We start from the raw sequence: 21,306 nt of genomic DNA on the forward strand, positions 1-21,306 counted from the left end.
CGGAGCCAGTTCAATCCAGGTGCACTGGGCCCCTAGGACGGGTAAGCAGGGGCACTGCACGGCGAGTTTCGGTCAGGAAGGCTAGGGGAAGGAATGCGCCGTCCCACCCGGCGGACAGCACTGCTGACCGTGGCCCTGCGCACCCCCAAACACGACATCTAACACTCGGGGGCCAGGCTATCGTGACCTCGCTTCACTTCGCAGCCACGTCTTCACCCTGAGTCGTGCTGGGCCCGCAGCTAGCGCTTGCTCCCCTGCCCCGCGGCCGGCCGGTTCAAAGTCAGCGGGGGAAGCGGCGGCCAAGGATAGTTCGAAAACACCCCATTTCGGTTCCACCCTCAGGTCATGGCGCTACGCATCGCTCCCTACCTCCCGGCCCCTTCCTCAACACGTCCCTCCCCGGCCGCCTCTCCCACCACGCCCAATCCTAGGTCTTCACCCCGGTGGCCGACCCGCTCGCGGCGCGGCGTGAGGCGCAAAGAGCGCAAAGCGCCTGCGCAAAATGCGCTCGGAAAACTACGATCCCCAGAAGGCCTCCGGGGTAGCGGCGATGCTAGGCCACGCCCACTGAAGACGCCCCGCCCCCTAAGGTAGCAACGGGGTATTCGCGTCCATCGCTAAAAAGGTGCAACCTCGCGGTTTTTAGTAAATATGGAGGAAAGCCGATGAGAAAAGAGCCAAAGCGGTCTCATAGCCCTGTTCGCTTGCCCCAGCTGGGCCCGTCACCCTACCGCGGATGGCTCTGTTTCCTAGGCAGCTTGCTATCCAGTTCTCCAGGAGGATACTTTTAAACATTTTCTATCCTTCTCAGGCACCTGCTACTTCATCGTCTCCCTCACTTCGGGAGGGTGTGGGTGGGGAAGACGCCTCAGAGAGAATTTCCATACTTGACCGTAATCAAATCTACAAATTTGCCTTTCTTCACCTCCATTCTTTCTGCTTTCTGTAATTGTAACAATAAACAGAGCTACACCTGGGGTTCGCAATTGTAAAAGTCAATAAAGCACCTTCAGGCTTAAGCAAGTTGGGGAAGCATTTTCTGTCTCCTATACTTAAAGCATCCTGATAAATGTTCACATCTCTAACGTTTTAAAAGAAATCTTCCCTCAGTGTCACGTCAGCCTCCAACTACCATCCTCTCTCCTTCTTATCAAAGTCAAACTATTCAGCATTGCGGATACTTGCTATTTTTACCTTCCACATCCCGCTCATTCCTCAACCAAGTTTATTCCAATATGACTTTGGCTCAACCATTTAAGTTACCGACAAATGCCAATAGACTCTTTGTCCCTTTGGACCACTTGGCAACATTGAATGCTTTTTTTTTTGGCAACATTGAATGCTTTTTTGGCAACATTGAATGCTTTTTGACTATTCCCTTTCTTGAGAGTCTTCTCTTGAATTGTGACCCTGCTCTCACCTGGTGTTCCTCTTACCTCTTCTATTCACTCTGCTTTAAGGGCTCTTCCTCTCTTCATGCCCCTTAAATGTTGGTGTTCCCCAAGGACCTGTCCTAGACCCTGGTCTCTTCCTACACTACACCTTCATGAGCAATTTCCCTACACTCACATAGTTCCAGATATCACCTATATATCTGGGATCACTCTTTTCCATTTCAGTCTGCCTATAAGACGTTCCCATAAGATCGAGCCTCAGTTGCCCACAGCAGTGACCAACGTGATCATATACTTTTGTATTGGCTTTTTCTTCTTTTTTTGCAGGTACTTGTTATTAATAATGTAATGAGTAACTTCAGTATTTTAATATTCAAATCTTGCTTTATCAGATTATATATATGCAAAAAATTTAAATATCTCAGTGGCAGGACAATAAAAGCAAATTGCTAGTGTGTTAGGTGAAGTTACGTTTATGCTGCTATTAGTGGATCAGCTACTGGGTATACACAAGAATGTGTTAGCTAGATCAATGGCTGCGTATCAGTCAAGGGGTGATTTGCAACTGTCTTCTGATACAGAAACAAGATGAAGCAGAGAACTAGCTGCAGGTGGCTCCACTTCATTAACTTTACTGTGATAACTGTAGTAGTTAACTTCCAGGATCTAGCTTTTTAAGCAGCCAAACCATGGAATCAGAAAGGAAACAGTGGGACAAATCCTTCCACTTTATCATCATGGCTATAATTTTCCTCACTGTTTTATATTTACAGTTTTGGAGTGTCTATTGCCAGCACCCATTCATGCTTTGCTCATTCTAATAGAGCTTCCTCCTCCCTCCAGAATCATAATAAATGGATTCTAATATCCTGTTCAGAAAGAGATAAAATACATGATCACATGAAGTATCTTTTAACTTTCCCTAACTAGCAACCTTGGATACTTCCTCCTGCATATCCTCATTGGGGTTAGAGGTTCATCAAGTAACATCTTTTCCCCACTTGAGTTCTGATCGAACTAAGAACAAAGGAGGCAGGCACATAGTGATCAGAACAGCCGTTTTGAGAGCTGTTGAAAACTGTATCTGAGAGACAGTGACAACAGGTTTCCCCAGCCTGGACCCCACCCAGATATTTGTCCTACTGGAAGCAGAAGACTGCTTTCTGCAGGTACACAGTGCTTGCCACGTGACCAGGAGCAAGCATCCCTCTAACGTCTCCAATGATCAAAATAATCCCTTACCTTTTACCTCTAACAGCCCCTGATGATTTTGCAAAACTGTGCTATACAATACAATAACAGCTAGCCCAGGGTGGCTACTGAGCACTTGAAATGTGGCTAGTCAGAATTTGAGATGTGCTGTAAGAATAAAGTACTTGAAGACTTAGTTTTAAAAAACTGTAGTATCTATCTCAATGCTTTTTATATTGACTATATTTTGAAGTTTTAAAAATATTTGAATGAAATTCAAATATTGATTGAAATGAAATATTGAAATTAGCTTTTGCTGTTTCATTTTAATATTTAAAATATGGCATTATATTCCTGTTGGGCAGCACTGATCTAAAATGCCTGCACTCGGGTACAGGGCTTAGAGTCTCAAGTTGATTTCATATTTAATGGTCCTGGAGGGGAAAGGTACTGCAGTTTTCCAGGGCCAGATCTGGGTCCTTGTCTCCCACGTTGGTGCCATATGATCTTCACACTTCTACTGTCAATAAAAGCTGATACATACTTTCCCCTGTACATTCAGGCTCTTGTTAATGCATAGTCAAGGAAGATGCTCACCAGGATCCCCATCACCCCAACATGGGTACTTCAACTACTTTCTGCCTTTTTACCGCAGAAGTCCCACCTGGATAAGACAGACCACTTAGGAACTTGACATCCACAGCCAGCTTTCTCTTGGACTTTCTAAGGAATCACGATTCTGGCTTTATCAATATGTTATCTAGGGACTTCCCTGGTGGTCCAGTGGGTAAGACTCTGCGCTCCCAATGCAGGGGCCCAGGTTCGATCCCTGGTCAGGGAACTAGATCCCGAGTGCCACAGCCAAACAAAAAGAAGAAAAAAAAAAAGATAGATTAAAAAAAAGAATGCTGGCATACTTCCAGTTTGTCCAGTTTCTGATTCGAAGATTTCACCCTACTAATGGTCATTCAGTGAAGCTAAAACCTCAAAATTTAAGACCTCCACTACTCCATACCTTACTGAGAGGTAAAATGGCCCTTTCCTCAGAATTTTTAGCAGGAGATGGAACAGTACTCCACCTTTTAAAAATGCTCTGCAGATCACCAAATTTTAGAAAGGAACAAAGGGAGAACTGCTGACTTCATGTCCCCACTCTGTTTCGATTACCACTTTACTCAAAAGTCCATTCTAGTCTCATCTTGCTGACAATGGCAGAGTATCTTAGGGGAATACCTGACATTCAATTTACTTTTAACAAGGCAATAAATTAAAGATTCAGAACTCTCAGAGACAGTCATCAGCCAAAAGTCTGTCAGTAGTTTATTTTGTACTTGACGTTATTAAATAATGGTATTATCCACTTCAGTAGATTCTGCACTGTTTTTCCTTGTTACTTTGAAAGTCCACATGTGAAAAGTCTTCCTGCTGCTCATCTGCTTCAAGAAAGGTGGATCAATAGGGTTGTGAGTAGATTAGGGAAGGGTCTGTTTGGAATTCCAGCGTCCTGAATCAGCCTTTTACTCCCAGGGAGAAATGCATGTTGGTCCACTGGGATTCATGCAGGGTGAGGTAAGTTCCAGACAGCCTTTCAGAATCAAGTCCTCTTCTGGGCTTCACCTTAAGCAAATAGAAAGGGAATGCAGAACCTAGAGTCAAAGCTGCCTGGTGCCTGACTGTCAATAAAATAAAAATATAGGACTGGGCCCAGGGAATAGCAGGGTTTTGGGAGTCGAGATTTCAAGTTTGGCAATGTGGGATCACCTCATGGCAGACCTTAAATATTCAGAGACGTTTTCATTAAACAGGGAGCTATTTTAGGTCTTGAGTAAGGCAATGATGGGCAGGAAGGGATCATTTGGAAAGACTGGCCTAACAGTAATATGGAAAATGTAACTTGTGACAGAGGCTGTTTATATTAACCAAATGCTGAGGTGCCTGTTGACTTTCCTAGTCTCTTGGTGCTGGGTTCTGGTTTATGAGATATAAACAGAAGTGATGGCCCTTAAAAATATCCCAGCATACTCCCCAGCTTTCTCTTCCATGATGACCTTGGAGGCAACATGTTCTAAATGATGAGGATGAAGGAAGACAGACTCACATCTGAGTTTATGTGAGAAATGAATCTTTATTTGGGGTTTACTTATTGCCCCATAGCTTAATATCCCCCTCCTCAATAATGAAGAGGAAAGAATTTGAACCAAGGAGTGTCTACTGCAGTAATGGGAGCCTGAGATGATAAAGGTACAGGCTAGACTGTGAAATTCAGACAAAGGATGTGAATCTAAGAGGTGTTTTAAATAGAATTTGGTAAGTCAAAGAGTCATTAATTCAGATAAATATTTATTGAGCACCTATTATTTGCAAGGCACTGTGTGAGATACAAAGACATATAAGTCACAACTCCAAGTGCTTACAATCTGGTTGAGGAGATAATACATGTACATAAATTATAAAACAAACCTTATAGCATTATGGTAAAGAGAACAGACTTTGAAGGGAGACCTGTATTCAAGACGTGGCTTCACCTTTTACTAGCTGTCACATTGGGCAAGTTATTTAACCCCTCTAAACTTCAGTTTTCTCATCTGTAACATTTGGGTAGTAACAGTACCTACTTCAGAGGGTTAGTGAGAGGAGCAAATAATCTACTCCTTGCAAAACTCTCAGCTGAGTGCTTGCCCCATAATAAGTGCTCAATAAGTGCTAGCTACTAGTAGTAGTATTAAGAAATCTAGAAGCTGGGACACAACAGAACAAGGTCAGTGCCCAAAAAATCTCCAAGAGAGAGGGACTAATGGCTATAAAGAAAGAACTGTTCTGGAAACAACAGTATTGCTCTGACATTAGTGTACCTTCCCCTCCTGCTGTGGCCTCAAGTTATTTAAAGTGTAGTGATACCTGGGGCCTAGGACGAGAGGTGTGTCTGAGGATTGCCTCCTAACGTTTGTCCCTATCGTCTGACAAATCTCTGCAAAATGTTGACTCTGAAGAGTCACATCCTAATTTCTGGCATCCCACATCAGCTCTATAACACAGTGGGTAGAGAGTGTTCCTTCAAACACTGTGGTAACAGAGGCAGATAAGGAGAGTAGTAGCCAGACTAGGTGCAATGACCAGGAGATGGGTTTAAGATGCGGAAGACCGATCTTGAGTTTGCATGGAGGTCCTTTAACTAAAGCTTTTGCTCAACTCAGTCTATTCCCTGTTTGGCATAACGCCTTTGATGTTGAATAACTGATGATTTGGAACTGAAAACCTTCCCACACACGCTGCATTCAAAGGGCTTCTCTCCTGTATGAACCCTCTGGTGTCGCGTAAGCCGGCACCTCTGGCTAAATGCTTTCCCACATTCGCTGCATTCATATGGCTTGTCTCCAGTGTGAATCTTCTGATGTTGAGTAAGGGAGGAGCGGTCAAAGAAAGCTTTCCCGCACTCGCTGCACTGATAGCGAGGCTCTCCAGCGTGGGCTTTCTGATGTCTATTTAGTGATGAGACACCGTAGAAGGCTTTCCCACACTCGTTACATTCATACGGCTTCCTGCCCGTATGGATTAGCTGATGTCGAGTAAGAATACTTTTCTGGCTAAAGGCTTTCCCACACTGATTACATTCATAAGGACTTTCTCCAGTATGAATTCTCTGGTGTCGAGTAAGGGACGAGCGGTCAAAGAAGGCTTTTCCACACTCGTTGCATTTAAAGGGCTTCTCTCCAGTATGAATTCGCTGATGTACAGTTAGGGATGAACGGTCAAAAAAGGCTTTCCCACAGGCATTGCACTCGTAGGGGCTCTCCCCAGTGTGCGACATCAGATGTCTACTGAGACTGCTCCTGTGACTGAAGGCTTTCCCGCATTCAGGACAGTCATAGGGCTTCTCTCCAGTGTGAGTCCTCTGATGGCGAATAAGGGAGGAGTGGTCAAAAAAGGTCTTCCCACAGTCACTGCATTCCTGGTCTCTCTCTTTAGTGAGAATTTTCTTGGGAGGGGTTGCCCCATGCTGCAACCTTTCCTCCTGAGAAAGGGATTTCTTGCAGGCCTCCACTGCAGGGCATTCCATCTCTGTTCCCAACCCACCATCCACTGCATGAACTTCAAATTTAGGAGATGGAGGACCTTTCATTCCAAGCTTTTCCCTCATTGTTATTTCTGATTTTTCTTCTTCTGAAGCACCTTGAATCTCAGGCTTAGTGTCCCAGTCTGGAATGGACAGAAAACACAGATGTATGTTTCTTTCTTGGGTTAGGAAATGTTACAGCAGAGAGGAGAGATGCTATGATAAATCTGAAAAGGCATGTACAGTCACCGCATTGCTTGCTCCCAGAAACAGTGTTACACTCCAGGGAGAAACCAAGACTTGGGACTGAAACGGGGAATAGAACTGATAGTGGAAATCTCAGAAAAGAGGAGAATTTCCATGGGAGCATGGCCAGGTTAAGTAGGAGAGCTGGCTAAGTGGAGGGGATGGTGAGGAATAGGAATATCAAAGCATGAATGGGTAATGTGACAGGTCTGAGAAAGTAAACATTTGGTGAATAATAGTGAACAGAACTTTAAGGTGTAGAGAAAAAGAAAAAAAAAACGCTGGTGGGGGACAGAAAATAAATAATAAAGCAGAATATTTGAATTTGAGAAAAAGGTGATACCCAATACTCCCTTCCACATACACCTAAATAACAACCACAAAACAAAACAAAACTCTGCCCCACCCAGTTCATACCCAATTACCTTGAGAGACATTCTCTGCACATTCTTTCCCCTCAGATCCATGAAGCTCCACTATCCAAGGCTCATCCCCTCTCTTCAACTGAAAAATCACATCAGGTCCAGGAACTGGAAGTCCTGCTCATGGAGAAAGAAACAAGCCAGGTGGTCATGTGTGAATAAATACACAATGATTCCAAAGCTAATCCCAACCTCTAAGTCTTTCAGAGAGTAAATGCAAAAGGCACAAAGTACACAACAGGAATACAGAATATGAAGACATACAAGGAATTCAGGAAATTCTGAATGGAGGTCAAGATTGAGGTTCTAAAAAGGAACAAATAGCATTTGGTCAGAGAGTTGATAGACTCCATTTGAATTAATGTGTTTATTCTTCCCCACGAAGTGAATGGGATGATCCTAGCTTTAGCACTGGTAGGATGGGGGGAAGAGTCCTTAACTCAGAGAAGATGAGAATGAAGAAAGGTCACCTTGAATAAGAATATGTAATGTGGGGGCTTCTCTGGTGGCACAGTGGTTAAGAATCTGCCTGCCAATGCAGAAGACACGGGTTCGAGCCCTGGTCCAGGTTTACTATTGTGATTTTATTTAAACAAGTGGATCATGTTCATTGCAGGAAATCTAGAGGCATGTACAAGTAATAAGAAAAATCACCTTTTGTACTCTGTATTCATTTCTTTTTTTCTATTCACTTTGATACTGAAAGATACCTATAGATACATTTTGTTAAAAACTGGATAATTACAATTATATCTCAATTTTTGAAAATAAAAAAAAACTACTGGAGAGCGATTTTGGAAAATAACTAAGACTACCCCAACTAAAATCATTCCTATTTGATTTATTTTGACATCTACAAATAGATAATTTCTAAATCCATCACGATTCACTATATATAATATATGTCACTCCAGGCACTTTTACATGTAAAACATCATTTTGGGCAGAAGACGCTCAGTTAAAAAAAAAAAAAAAAAAAAAAAAAAAAAAAACCAAGGAAAACCCCCAAATAACTGGATAATTAAATAATGCTAAATTTTAAACTTGATTTTTTCACATAATAATAAATTTAAAATATTATTTTAATTAGCACAGCTCTACCTCACCATTTTAATGGCTACATGGTATTACATTGTATGGAATAACATCATTTATTTAATTAACCTCTTGCTGACAGACATTCCAGACTGTTTTCAATGTTTTGCTAAAACAAACAATGGTATGATGAATATCTGTGTACACCACAGGCTGCTAATCTTATTATTTCCTTAGGACAAATTTCTAGAAGTGAATCTGTCCATCTTTGGTTACATTCAAAAAACAGATCCCCTCCTAGAAATAGTCTTGAGGTCTAAACTTACGCTGCATTGGGACCCCTGACTTGGGCAAGAGAGGTACTTTATTCTTGGGCCCAAGGATCATCCACCTGGTTGTATGCTGACTCTGCTGAGAACGGCCACATCCATCACCTGCCCATGGCTTCCTGTCTCTGTCCTTTGATTTCGATTTTTCCCACCAAAGTCTGTGACAAAGGCTCAGCAGTCTCCCTTAATGCTCCCTAAACATTCTCTTCTATTTCCAGATTTGGCCTGTTTAAGCTAATCCAGGGTGTTGTGCTTGCTTTTTTGACCTGCCTTGAATGAAATCTGCGATGTGACTCCTTTTACTGCCACCTGCTGCTGATTTTGTCTATTCTAAATCTGTACACACTCAGCCTCTTATTCTGGAAGCTCCTGAGAGGTTCTCCTTACAGGATCCCAACTTTACTCTCACGAATACCTCACATCAGCCGTAGCTCTTAATTTTCCTTTTGTCACACAAGTCTCTATCATTGCAAAGTGCCTTCTGCAGGCATCTCTCTAAGACGTCCTTAAGACAAATATTCAAAATCAAACACATTTCTAGTGACCTACTCTGAGCTACAACCTTATAATCTCACCCCTACATGCCCTCTTTTTTTTCTTTGGCATGCGCGTGTGGCATGCAGGATCTTAGTTCCTGACGAGGGATCAAACCCACGCCCCCTGCAGTGGAAGTGCAGAGTCTTAACCACTGGACTGCTAGGGAAGTCCCCCAACCCTTTTTTAAAATTGAAGAATAGCTGATTTACAACGTTGTGTTAATTTCTGCTGTACAGCAAAGTGACTCAGATATATATATATATACACATTCTTTTTCATCAATAGATTCTTTTCCATTATGGTTTATCCCAGGACATTGAATATTGTTCCCTGTGCTAAACAGTAGGACCCTGTTGTCCATCTGCCCCTTTTTTTTTAAACAGAAACACTTCTTTCCCCCTCCTCTGCTTCTCTGAGGAGAAATTTTCCCTCAACGAGAATGCCCCTTGCACTCCCCCATAGTACTCTGGATGGAGCTGAGTAAGTTACTGCTGAGCTGGGGGAAGACCTGGGCGTAGGTAACTAGGCCTCTTTTGCTGGCCCCAACCCTCTGGAGAGCAGTTCCCTGCAGCAGGCTCTCACATGCCCTGCTCCTCCTGGCCCTGGCCCTGGCCCTCCGTGTTGCAGGGCCAGGCTTCTCAGCAAGGGCCCCTTGGTTGTCCAGTCTGCTTACAGCTCAGGGAGGAAGCCTGTCCCAGGCTGGGGTTCAGGATTAAGAAACCCACTCTTGCTGTACACCTAAGCCACATCTCTCTGCTCTTCGATCTTGTCTCTCAGGGGTTCTGACTTGGGTGGGAGGAGAAGAGGTGTCAATTTATTAGCCTCTCAAGCCCACATCAACACAGTACAGAGTCTACTCCCGGTGGGAAACTCTCCTTACCCAACGAGACAATGCTCTTATAGTTCTCCAGCATCACTTCCTTGTAGAGGTCCCTCTGAATAGGGACCAGACGCCTCCACTCTTCATCTGTGAAAACCACCGCCACGTCCTCGAATGTCACTGGGTCCTGGAAACACAATTACGTTCTCCTTATTCATAACCCTTCTCTTTACATGGACCAGACAAAACTGTCATAATGATGACAGCCTGGAGGATGCAGAGGGAGTGGAAAGAAAATGGTTCTGACAAAGTAAGGCTTTGAAGCGTTTGGGGAAAGTGGTATAATCCCCCGAGGCATGAAGTTCTTGGCCACAACCCCACACTCCCTTCCTAGACGAGCCTCTGAATATCAGGGGCTCTTTTTTCAGACTTACAGAAAATGTGTAAGAGTAGAACAAAGAATTCCCATGTACCCTTCACCCAGCTTCCCCAAATTAACATTTTCCACACTGGCTTTATCTTTCTGTCTCTCTCAGTACATGCACATTCACCTACCTTCTTCCTGAACTTCTTTAGAGTAACTTGCAAACATGATGTCTCTTTACTCATAAATGTTTCACTGTGTATTTTGTAAGAACAAGGATATCCTCTGGTATAATCACAGTATGATTGTAAAAATCAGGATAGCAGTGATATTATATAATTATCTAATCTACAACCTTAGTCAAATTTCACCAATTGTCTGTGTGTGCGTGTGTGTGTGTGTGTGTTAACAAATCCTTCAAATAAGGGTGTAGATTAGATCATCTTTAAGATCTCTCTCATTTCACTCTGCTGTTCTGTGATTCTGTAAGGTTGTATCTTTACCCCCAATCCTAAAACCCAGATGAGTCTCCACAGTGTCTGCAGAAGCTCTAAGCCAGAGCATGGAATTCAAGACTCTAGGCCCTTGGGCTAGAAGGGGATAAACCACATGTCTCTACCCACACAAAACTCTCTTCAGGACTCTTTCAACCTCACTGAGGTGCTTTACAGTATGTGTCACGTTCTCTGCCTAACCCAACAACTCCCTGGGATATGGGGGCCTACTTTCAGTCCATACACAGTGGATGTACTAAAGGGAAGTCAGAACTAGAAACAGCCCACTGTTCCCCAAACTTTCCAATCAGACCCGTACCATTGGTTTTTAGGCAAAATTGCTCAGGGTGAAGGCCACAGGGGCTGTGTGCCTGGTGACAGGCTAGTGGGCACATGTTCAAGGCAAGGAAGCATCACTGAAAGATATCACAAGTCAAATGGGAAGGACACACTCCCTAAGGAGTCCTTCCTCCACCTGGTTGGGTTTGATCAAAGAAGCTCCAAGACAGAGAAAGAAAAGTGGTTACATTCTGGAGCCTGATAGAGTATTGCAGAAACACAAAAGTCCACCTCACCTGGAATCTGGCAGTTGGAGACACAGCAGCCATTCCCTCCCGAGTGCTCTCCTTGCAGAGAAGAGCCGAGTCCTAATGAGGCAGAGGTGTGGGATGAGAAAGAGGGTATAAGAGCAGTCTTGTTTTGTGGTTTTGTGACCCATGAAGCAAGGAATCTCCACACACCACTGAGTTATGTACTCACCTTCATTCTCAATACCCTACAAAAAGGGAAGGCAAAGGAAAGCGAGGCCAAGAGCAAGCCCACCCCATCCCAGAATTAGAGCGAAAGGCCATGGATATTGCTATGCAGAACACAATGTGGTGCTTGTTTTACCATAATCTTAGAGGCAAAGTTCTGTTCCTGGCAGTCAAGAACATATTAAGGCTCATACCGTCTTTATAAATTCACATTCAACATTGCTCATAATGATTACTAGACAAAAAGCATAAGCACTTTTATGAATGGCTGTACGGACAAGTCCTGTCAAGGAAATACCCATAGCCTCTTCAAAGGAAAAATGGCCCATTCACAGCAATACCCGACGCTAAAGGAGCAGCCCCTGGGCAGCCACAGTTTGTTCCACGTGACCCTGTGTCTCACTCCTGGAGCCACACTGATTAGGCCACAGGTGGGCAACGCACAGGCTGACCAGTGGACTGACGTATGGTCTGGCTTGAAAAGATGACATCCATCCTCAGGATCGTGAACTAGGAAATGTTGGGACGAGTGGGTGATGAGCTGAAAGGACACCATGAGGGACAGCAGTAGCCATGAGGGTCAAGAAGCCAAAGGTACCAGGAAGCAGAACCCATGAGCATGTGGGAGGCACGAGGTAGAGAACAGGCTGTAACAGACTAAACACAGGCGGGCACGTTGGTGGTGAAGCGCTGAAGCCAAGACCCAAGAATTCCTGGCCTTGAAGGCCCTAATGCACCTAGCACCACCCCCAGACAGCAATCTGCATGCAGACCAGCCTTATTTATTCTTAGATTTCCATAAGACTCGAACCCTCTCAGGCTTTGTGTGAATCTTTATCACCAAACTTTACTTGCATTTACTGAGTACATCTCAGTTTCTCACAATCAGGAGTCTAATCAAGACATAGTCAAATCAAGCATTTTGAGGATTCATGAGTGGGGTGCGGGGAGAGTGTGGTCCTGAGAAGCAGAACGAAAGGGTGTGTATGTGGCTCAATGACTCTACTGTCCTGCAGCCCAGGGAATGTATTCACTGATCCTTGTTGTTCATTCATCCATCCATCCAACCAACATTTATTCAGCACCAACGATTTATACCAAAGCAAAAGAAGTATGACACTGTCCTTGCCTTTCAAAATCTTATGGACTACTACACAGGACAAACAAGTAATCAAGTTAATATTTCACTACAGCATGAATAGACGCTCTAAAGAGATGTGCACAGCTAACTATGAGACAGCACATCAGAGGCTCGCCTAACCCAGACGGGAGGCAGGGAGGAACACTGCCGTTTTCTTGGCAGAAGGGAGACCTAAGGTAAGTTTTGATCTGGGGGAGGCATCAGAACATTCTAGGCACACACAAAAAATCAAGTTTTCCAAAAACAAGGAGGCAGGTCTTTACAGGGAAAGGATTAACAACTGCAATGAGTTTAGAATGGCCATGTCTAGGTTGGGGCAGTGCTGGGGGGGAAGATGGGGTTGAAGAAGCAGGCAGAGACGAGCTAGATCAAGGAGAGCTCTGCGTGGTCCTACTCCCACTGCCATGGGGATCACAGAAGGATTTAAGCCTGGAAGAGTCACCACCAGATTTGTGTTTTAGAAAGATCTTTGCCATTTGTATCACGGGCCTTAAAACACGTATCTTTGATCCAGTTTTCTCCTCAGAGTTTTCCCTAAGGAAATAAATAAGAACACATGCAAAGCTTTTTATTAATCATCACTAACACTAACCTTTACTGAGTGCCATGTGAGGAAACCTCCTAAGAACTCTACATGTGTCATCTCATTTAATCCTTACAATACAGCAAAAATTTGAAATAGCCTAAGTTTCTAAAATAGGAGATTTGAGGGCTTCCCTGGTGGCACAGTGGTTAAGAATCCCCCTGCTAATGCAGGGGACACGGGTTCGAGCCCTGGTTCGGGAAGACCCCACATGCCGCAGAGCAACTAAGCCCGTGTGCCACAACTACCGAGCCTGCGCTCTAGAGCCCACGAGCCACAACTACTGAAGCCCACGCACCTAGAGCCCGCGCTTCTCAACAAGAGAAGCCACCACAATGAGAAGCCCATGCACCGCAACGAAGAGTAGCCCCCGCTCACTGCAGCTAGAAAAAGCCCACGCACAGCAATGAAGACCCAATGCAGCCAAAAATAAATAAATAAATAAATTTATTAAAAAGATAAAATAAACAATAAAATAGGAGATTTGATTAAATAATTTATGGTCCAGACCATACATACAATGGAATACCACTGATATTATATTAATATGATAATGTTATATTTTAAATGTTATTTTATATGATAATATTATATTAATAATAACTAGCATTTATTGAACTTATGCTACTTACCAGGCATTGTACTAAGTACTCTTTATAAGAATAGTTTAATTCCATCCTTATGAATCAATAAGGTACGTACTGTTTCACAGATTAGGAAATTTAGGCTTTGTAAGAGGCTGAGGCAGAATTTGAACCCCAGTCTGGCTAGCAGTTTTTGTGAGGTATTTTTTTTGCGGTACGCGGGCCTCTCACTGTTGTGGCCTCTCCCGTTGCGGAGCACAGGCTCCGGACGCGCAGGCTCAGTGGCCATGGTTCACGGGCCCAGCCGCTCCGCAGCATGTGGGATCTTCCCAGACCGGAACACGAACCCGTGTCCCCTGCATCGGCAGGCGGACTCTCAACCACTGCACCACCAGGGAAGCTCTGGCTAGCAGTTTTTAACCTCTACGCTGTAATGATTTATTTTCATGAAAAGATAGCCACACAGATAACAGACCAATAGACTAGAAAATACCAAAACATATCCAAGCAGGTAGGAAAGCTTGATACACGACATAAGTGGCATCTCAAATCACCGGGGGAACGATCACTAGTAATAAACTGCAAACAACTTACATGTTCATCAATAGGATAAACTGTGATTTTATAAGTGTATGTGTGTGTGAATATTATACCTTGATTAAGATGAATGAACTAGAACCTCATGTTAGTAATATAAATTTCAGAAATATAATTACTGAGCAAAAATAAAGTTATAGAATGACTTACCATGTAATAGTTATATAAAATTTAAAAACAGGTAAATAATATGTACAGAAACCTATATGGGCCAATAAGCAACAGATTGTAAGTATCTCTGGGAAGGAAGGGAAATAGGATTGGGGAGGGATACCTAGGAGACTTCAACTTTGTAATGTTTTGTTAAAAAAAAATTTAAAGGGAAAAAAACCCAAAGAAATTCACACAATATTAAGTGACGAATGCACACTTTCGGAGCACAGGCTCCGGACGCACAGGCTCAGTGGCCATGGCTTACGGGCCCAGCCGCTCCGCGGCATGTGGGATCTTCCCGGATCGGGGCACGAACCCGTGTCCCCTGCATCGGCAGGCGGATTCTCAACCACTGTGCCACCAGGGAAGCCCAAGAATGCACACTTTTAAAATTACATAATTGAGCATGCACACACGTACAGAAAAAAGACTGGAAGAATATATATTAAAATGTAAATGGAATTTGAGTGGTGGCATTACAAATGATTTTGTATTTTATTTCTTACAATTCCTTATATTCTGATCTTTTCTTTTTTTTTTTTACAAGAGTTATGTGTTTACTTTGGTGTACAGGAAAAATAACAGGAAGGAAGGAAAGGAGGTGTGCAGAAAGTTATAGCAGACCCGAGACTGCCATTCTTGGGAACATCTACTTGCAGTGTTGGCCCTTGGCTGGGGTCTGGGAACTTCAATTTTAAGAGGGTTTCCTAAGAGGTAGGGTGGGCCATTATGCCTAAACTACTTGTGCAGACAATATGGTTTCTGCTGAACACCTGCTGTCCTGCTAGAGGGCCTGGAAGTTTGGTATATGTTAGGCAGGAGGTGCCTACATGACTAGCCCTCACTAAAAAGCTTGGGCTCGGAGTCTAAAGAACTTATTTGGGCTGACATGTTGCTGCATTTTCATTGTCGGAGGAGGAAGTGCTCTGTGTGACCCCTCATGGGAGGGAGACAGCATGAGGAAGACTCCCCATGGACTCCTCCAGACTCTGCCTATCTGTCCCCCTTATGATCTGGCTGTGTATCCTTGCGAGATCACTGTCATCATCTTAGCCATGAGTACACCTACGGGCTGAGTCCTGAGTCCTTCTACCAAATCCCTGAACGAGGGGTGATCTTGGGCACCCCCAACACAGGCGGCCATACCACTCTTGGTAGCTGTGGCAGAATGGGAGCAGAGGAGGTGAGTGGACCGGTGAGGAGACGATTACAATTAACTAAGCAAGAAATGATGAAGAACTGAACAGCAGACATAGAGAGAAGGGGAATTACTGCTGAGATATTAAGACTAGACCAGAGATTGGAAGCGGAGGCTGAAGGTGATGGGAGAGGCAATGATGACTCCAGGTCACAGATCTGAGTAACGTGTGCATAATGGCACCCTTCATAGAGATGAGCGACAACAAAGTTGTTTTGGAGGGAAAGCTAAGAAGTACAGTTTGGGGCATTTAGAATTTGAGCTGTTCCCACGTCTCTGGATAGGAAAAAAATCAGATGACTCTGGTTCCCACTGACCAAGTTGTAAACATTATTATTGTCAAATGAAATCACTCGAATTTTGAAAAGCTGTGAGTTTCACTCAAAATAGAAAAGTTAATATAAAGTATTTTTAAAATGGTTATAATACAAAGAAGGCAATGTTCAAGCCTTTAGTTATATATAATAGTACTTTGTTTTTTCCTATTATTTGTAAGACTATTCATAAAGTATAGACGTATCCTTGAGATATATAGTTGTATTCATTCAGATAAGCATGAAAAAAGAAACCTAGGAAAAGGGGATAAGCAAAGTAATCCCAGAAATAGGGATTCCGTACCCAAAACAGCAAAGACTAACCAGCAATGGGACCAGGTAGAAAGAACATGGGCTCCTCACAATGAACCAACCTCAGATTCTAAAGAGGCAAAGTAACTGCAGACTTAATCCTTCTTTCCTTAGGAGATGAGCCCTCCAGCTGGTCTTATTAATTATAAGATACGAATCAGGTAAGTTTCGTTTTCAAAAATGCCAAAAGACTAGATCAATATATACTTACTAGACAACGGGTTAACACCGGCCAAGCAAACTTTCAAAGAATATTGCCTTGAGGGTGAACAACAGTTTGCAAAAACTAAAACCTATGTGAAAGGCAAAAACTTAAAACAAAACTTACTGGAAAAAGAAGTTTGGTGTAACTATAAAAAAGAATCTCAACCTGAGGAGAGATTGGGGTTTGAATCTTGCTAGGAGGCCAAGAGGATACCTGTACAAATGGAAACAAATATACAACATCAGTTGGCAACCAGAGCCTCCAACCTGTGTTGTCTGCGGCAATATGTATTCTTATCCTTGTTGGTCTGTCAAGATTCCTCCATCTCCAGGAGGGTCTCAAAATATTACCCTTGGGTCCTATGGAGATGTCAAAATTAGCATTTAGATATACGGGAGAGTATAGGAGTAAAGGCTCTGGCAGACCGCTTGAAATCAAAGTCCAGCTCTGCCTCTTCCTACCTGTGTGACCTCAGGTAAGTTTCTTAACCTCTCAGTTTGCCCATCTGTAAAATTGGGATAGTGAAAGTACATCTCTCATAAAGTTATTGTGATGCTTAAATAGGATAATACGTGTAAGGCATTTAGAATAATATGCTAAGTAAGTGTTAGGAGTCCTAGGAAGGTAGAAATAATGAAAATATTAATTACACTGTGTTGCTGCTGTTTTAGAGTAGGTTTAAGTGTAAGTGTAGCCACAATATTGGGATCAAAGTACTTGTATGTGTTGTCTAAAGCATTAGAACTTTTTGAACAAATGAGCTGAACTACATCTGAAATTGTGGTTGAAACTGCTCAATGTTTAAATGCTTAGAGACAATTTTCAAAGTTTCATTTATTAGATTATAACTTTAATACACTGAGCATTAACCAAATTACAAACGAAGGTGAGCATAAAAGCTCCCCAGCCATTAAGCGACCAGCTAACATTCCCAAGGTGCTCATCGTCCGTGGGCTCCCTGCCAGGCCAACTTCATCCCCCATCAGGTCTAGACTCTACCAGCAGTCACCTCGGTAAGCTCTCAGTGGTACTCGGGACTCCTCAAATCCACCAAATTCACATGGAATCACTGCCAGCAAAGGGTCACCTCTGTTTTTCCTTTCCCTATTTCTGGATCTCAGAGTATTTCTGGAGAAAATGCTTTTCAAATTCTTATTCTATACCTTCAAAGAGTGCTCGCCTAGAAAGCTTTCACTCTTCCCATCTTAGCTACACAGCTATTCCAAACCTCCATGGCTACCCTTCAATTTCAGCAGAACACTGTCTTTCACTACACTGAAGCTTCGCAAGAGTGAGTACTGAGCAAGGCAGGACTGTGGCAGAAAGCATTCCACAGGCCTGGATTACTGACTGTGAAGGCTGGGGCAAGTTACTTAAGCTAACGGTTGACCCCCCCATCCCCTGTTTTTTAATACCTATTTCACAGGGCAGTTAAAATAGTAAATGAGACAATTAATGTAAAGCATTTATCTTACAGTCTGTTCAATAAATGAAAGCTTCTTTCCTTTCTCCTGCCCAACACCAACCGATTCAACCAATATTTCCAAGTACCTGTTATGTGCTAGGCAGCCTGGGTGTGAGGCCAGCAAAATGGAAATGTCTCTTCTCCAGGACTTTACCTTAGTGTCCTACATCTCTGTCCTACTTTCTTTTCCACCATTGTTTCCTCTCGGAATCTGCTTCCTGCATGACCCACTCTTCCTTTCTCCAGCATCTCCCATCGCTTCAGTAGCTTCTTCACATATCTTCAAACAGATATAATCCTCCTCGATGTGAAATTATCTTCACTGAATCCCATGGCCTCCTTCTGGCAAAACAGCTCTCATTTAGATTTTCCTTTCACGATCAAACTTCTTCTACATACCTACTGACTCCACATCATCACCACCTACTCTTCTCAAAGCCATTTTTCTGCTCCTGCCACCCCTCACACACCTGAAACCGCATGCTTGAAAACTGCCAATGCATTTCTGAGCTCTAATTCCGATAGTCCTTTTCTCCTTATTTCTCTGCAGCTTTTTGACTGTGCTGACAAGTTTCTGATGCTGCCCCAGGCTCAGACTGTGTACAGTGCTCTTCTCGCTGTCCCGCAGAAAGTCCCTCCACACCTGGTGCCCCATTTCCACCTCTACAGAAATGCCTCCCGAGTCTAGTCCCAATCCCTCTTCCAAACTCATCCTGCATTTCCAAATGACTAAGAGTTCTGAATTAGGCATTTTGTTGGCATCTTAAAACCACCTTCCCCTATGCAATTCCCTACATGAGCTCCCCTCCCTGTCCTTACATTTCTAGCAGATGTTCTATTATTCTCCCAGGTGCCCCCATTTCAAACTCTTACCTAGCTCTCTTTCCTCCCAAATCTATTTAGTCACCAGATCCTTCTGAGTCTTCTTTTGCAATGTCATTTGTATCCCTACCCACCACCGACACTATCATAATTCAGGTCCACAACAACTTGCTTCAGGACGACTACCATTACCAAGCATTCCAAACTGGTTCCCTGCACTAGTCCCTTCCCCTCTCTAGTCCTGGATGGAACCTCTAGAATAACTGTACCAAAATAGTTTTCGTCCTGTCAGTCCCCGATCCGTCCCACACAATCCACCCTGCTGACCGCCTCTTGTCCTGATCCTCTATGCTCTGACCCCACTGTGCTTTTCCCCACCCTTGTCTCCCACTATTCCTCGATACTTCACTCTTACACATAGCATTTCCTTCTCAAATCTGCCTAATGCTTCGCTACTTCTTTCCTATTTTTTTCACATCAAATTCTACCTCCTCCACGAAGGTCCCCTAGATCTAGTGCGGAGGCCTATGGTAGGGAGCTAAACGAGACAATCTGATGCGATTTCTGGGAAAGACAGAGGGACTGGAGTGGGCAGCATCCTAGATTTTGTGTCAATTCCACCCACGTTTATTAAGCACCTATTACGGGAAGAAGGTACGGGAGGGGCAGAGGAAAGCTCCAAACTTCCCACGGAACACACGCACACACGGGGGCTGGGGGGACAACTTTCCGTCCGCACCTGTCCGAGCCGGGATGTCGACACACACACACACGCACACGCACACACTCACGCACACATTCAGACGTTCTGCATGTTGGCTCCACCCGTGTCACCTGTTCTACTCCCACAGCACCTCCCCCAAGTTCTCAGTGTCCCCTTCTCTCGGCCGCTGCGCTCACTCGGCTCCGCCAAGACACACACCCACAGCCCTCACCTCCGGCACAACAGACTGCTCGCGACGCAGGAAGACGGCGCCTTTTCAGGTCGGGAAAGCAGTGCGCCGGCGCAGGGGGTTCTGACGTCCGCGCTCCCCACCAATGCTCGGCCTTCGCAGACTCCATTTCCCAGAAGTCTCAGCGGTTGGCGAGCTTTAATTTGATGTCTAACGCTCTGCGCAAGCGTACACTTCTAATGAAGGGGTGGGCGGTGCCGAACCGGATCCGACGCGGCAGTGCGGCAGCCTGAGCGCGGAGAGGGAACCGTCGTGGATGCTAGGGAGGTTTGTGGTCAGCCTGGAAGTACTGCCTATGTGTGATGTCACATCCCTCCAGTCCTCCGGTGGGAGGGCCGTCCTAAGGAAATATGCCTCTTTTAGTTTTGGGGGCCGGTCCCTACTGAGAACGACTTCGAGACTTCTGGCCCTCGGAAGGGGCTTGTTTCTGCTTCAGCTTGTTCACTTTAAGGAATTTGGTTGTAAAATTTGGGCAGGAGTGACGCAGAGTTTGGTTCTGAGGATGGGGCTGGGTATGTGCACATTTTTGTGCAGAAAAGAGAAGAGCCCAGGAGTAGGGCAGGTAGCCCGACTCCCGACGTTTTGAGCGCACACCAGCCTGTCTTCCTTGGTGCTACTGGAAGGACCCTCTTTGGAGTCTCGCAGGGCTTTTCAACCCTGACTGCACGCCGGAATCACTGAAGAGCTTTGACGTATTGATTCCTGGGGCCCACTATGAGGAGTGAGAGGTTGAAAAGATCTGCAGGTGATCCTAATGTGCAGCTAAAGCTAAGAATCACTGCTCTTTAGCTTCAGGGAAGACTTGAGATTATACAAAGAATGTGATGAAGTTCTACAGTCAGGAACAAGTCTACATTTGCACTCAAAAAACCTAAATTGCCTGCCACAGGCAAGGCATTGTTACAAATACAAATAAGACACAATTACTGCCCCAAAGGAACTCGTGTTCCAGTGGACAAATCAGAATGTGAAATTGTTAAAACACAAAGCAGTGTGTTCTACTATTATGTCTCTATCGGGAGACACTATTGGGAGTACAACTGAGGAAGCAATTAACTATGGCCGAGAAAGTTGGAAAAAGCTTCCTATAACTGGTATACTTGAAGAAGAGTAATTCGAAAAAATGCAGAGAGAATAGCATCCGCAAAGGTATAGGCTAGAGGATAAAAGTGCAAAGAATTAGTAGCAAGATGAGTGTCTGGTGGATAAGGTTTATGGGCTGATAACCATAACTAGAGGCCAGATGGAGGACGATTTTATGCTATAGTAAGGGGTTTGGACCTTCCAAGAAGATTAGGACTTGGAAGAGTTACAATGTCCAAGACATATTTTCTTGCT

The 21,306-nt window shown here is 44.1% G+C and overlaps 1 protein-coding gene across 6 annotated transcripts in view; it reads right to left on the reverse strand.

Annotated features, from left to right (window-relative positions):
* Positions 1–3,882: 3,882 nt before the first annotated feature.
* ZNF2 (zinc finger protein 2) overlaps positions 3,883–21,306 on the reverse strand; it is a 45,213-nt gene continuing 27,789 nt past the window's right edge. The window contains exons 1-6 of one of the 6 annotated variants that reach the window (XM_067007212.1): positions 19,951–20,061; positions 13,272–13,316; positions 11,462–11,533; positions 10,089–10,215; positions 7,311–7,424; positions 3,883–6,782 (exon numbers count right to left, since the gene is read on the reverse strand). In XM_067007212.1, coding sequence (XP_066863313.1) covers positions 5,776–6,782; positions 7,311–7,424; positions 10,089–10,215; positions 11,462–11,494 — 1,281 coding nt within the window. In that variant the 5' untranslated portion in view covers positions 11,495–11,533; positions 13,272–13,316; positions 19,951–20,061 and the 3' untranslated portion in view covers positions 3,883–5,775. Of the gene's footprint in view, positions 6,783–7,310; positions 7,425–10,088; positions 10,216–11,461; positions 11,534–13,271; positions 13,317–16,851; positions 17,350–18,347; positions 18,536–19,849; positions 19,901–19,950; positions 20,077–21,306 lie in introns of those variants that run through there. The other 5 variants (XM_067007210.1, XM_067007211.1, XM_067007209.1 and 2 more) reach the window with 5 other exon arrangements.

The sequence above is a fragment of the Kogia breviceps genome, chromosome 11 (genome assembly GCF_026419965.1).
Source record: "Kogia breviceps isolate mKogBre1 chromosome 11, mKogBre1 haplotype 1, whole genome shotgun sequence".
Taxonomy (NCBI): Eukaryota; Metazoa; Chordata; class Mammalia; order Artiodactyla; family Physeteridae; genus Kogia; species Kogia breviceps.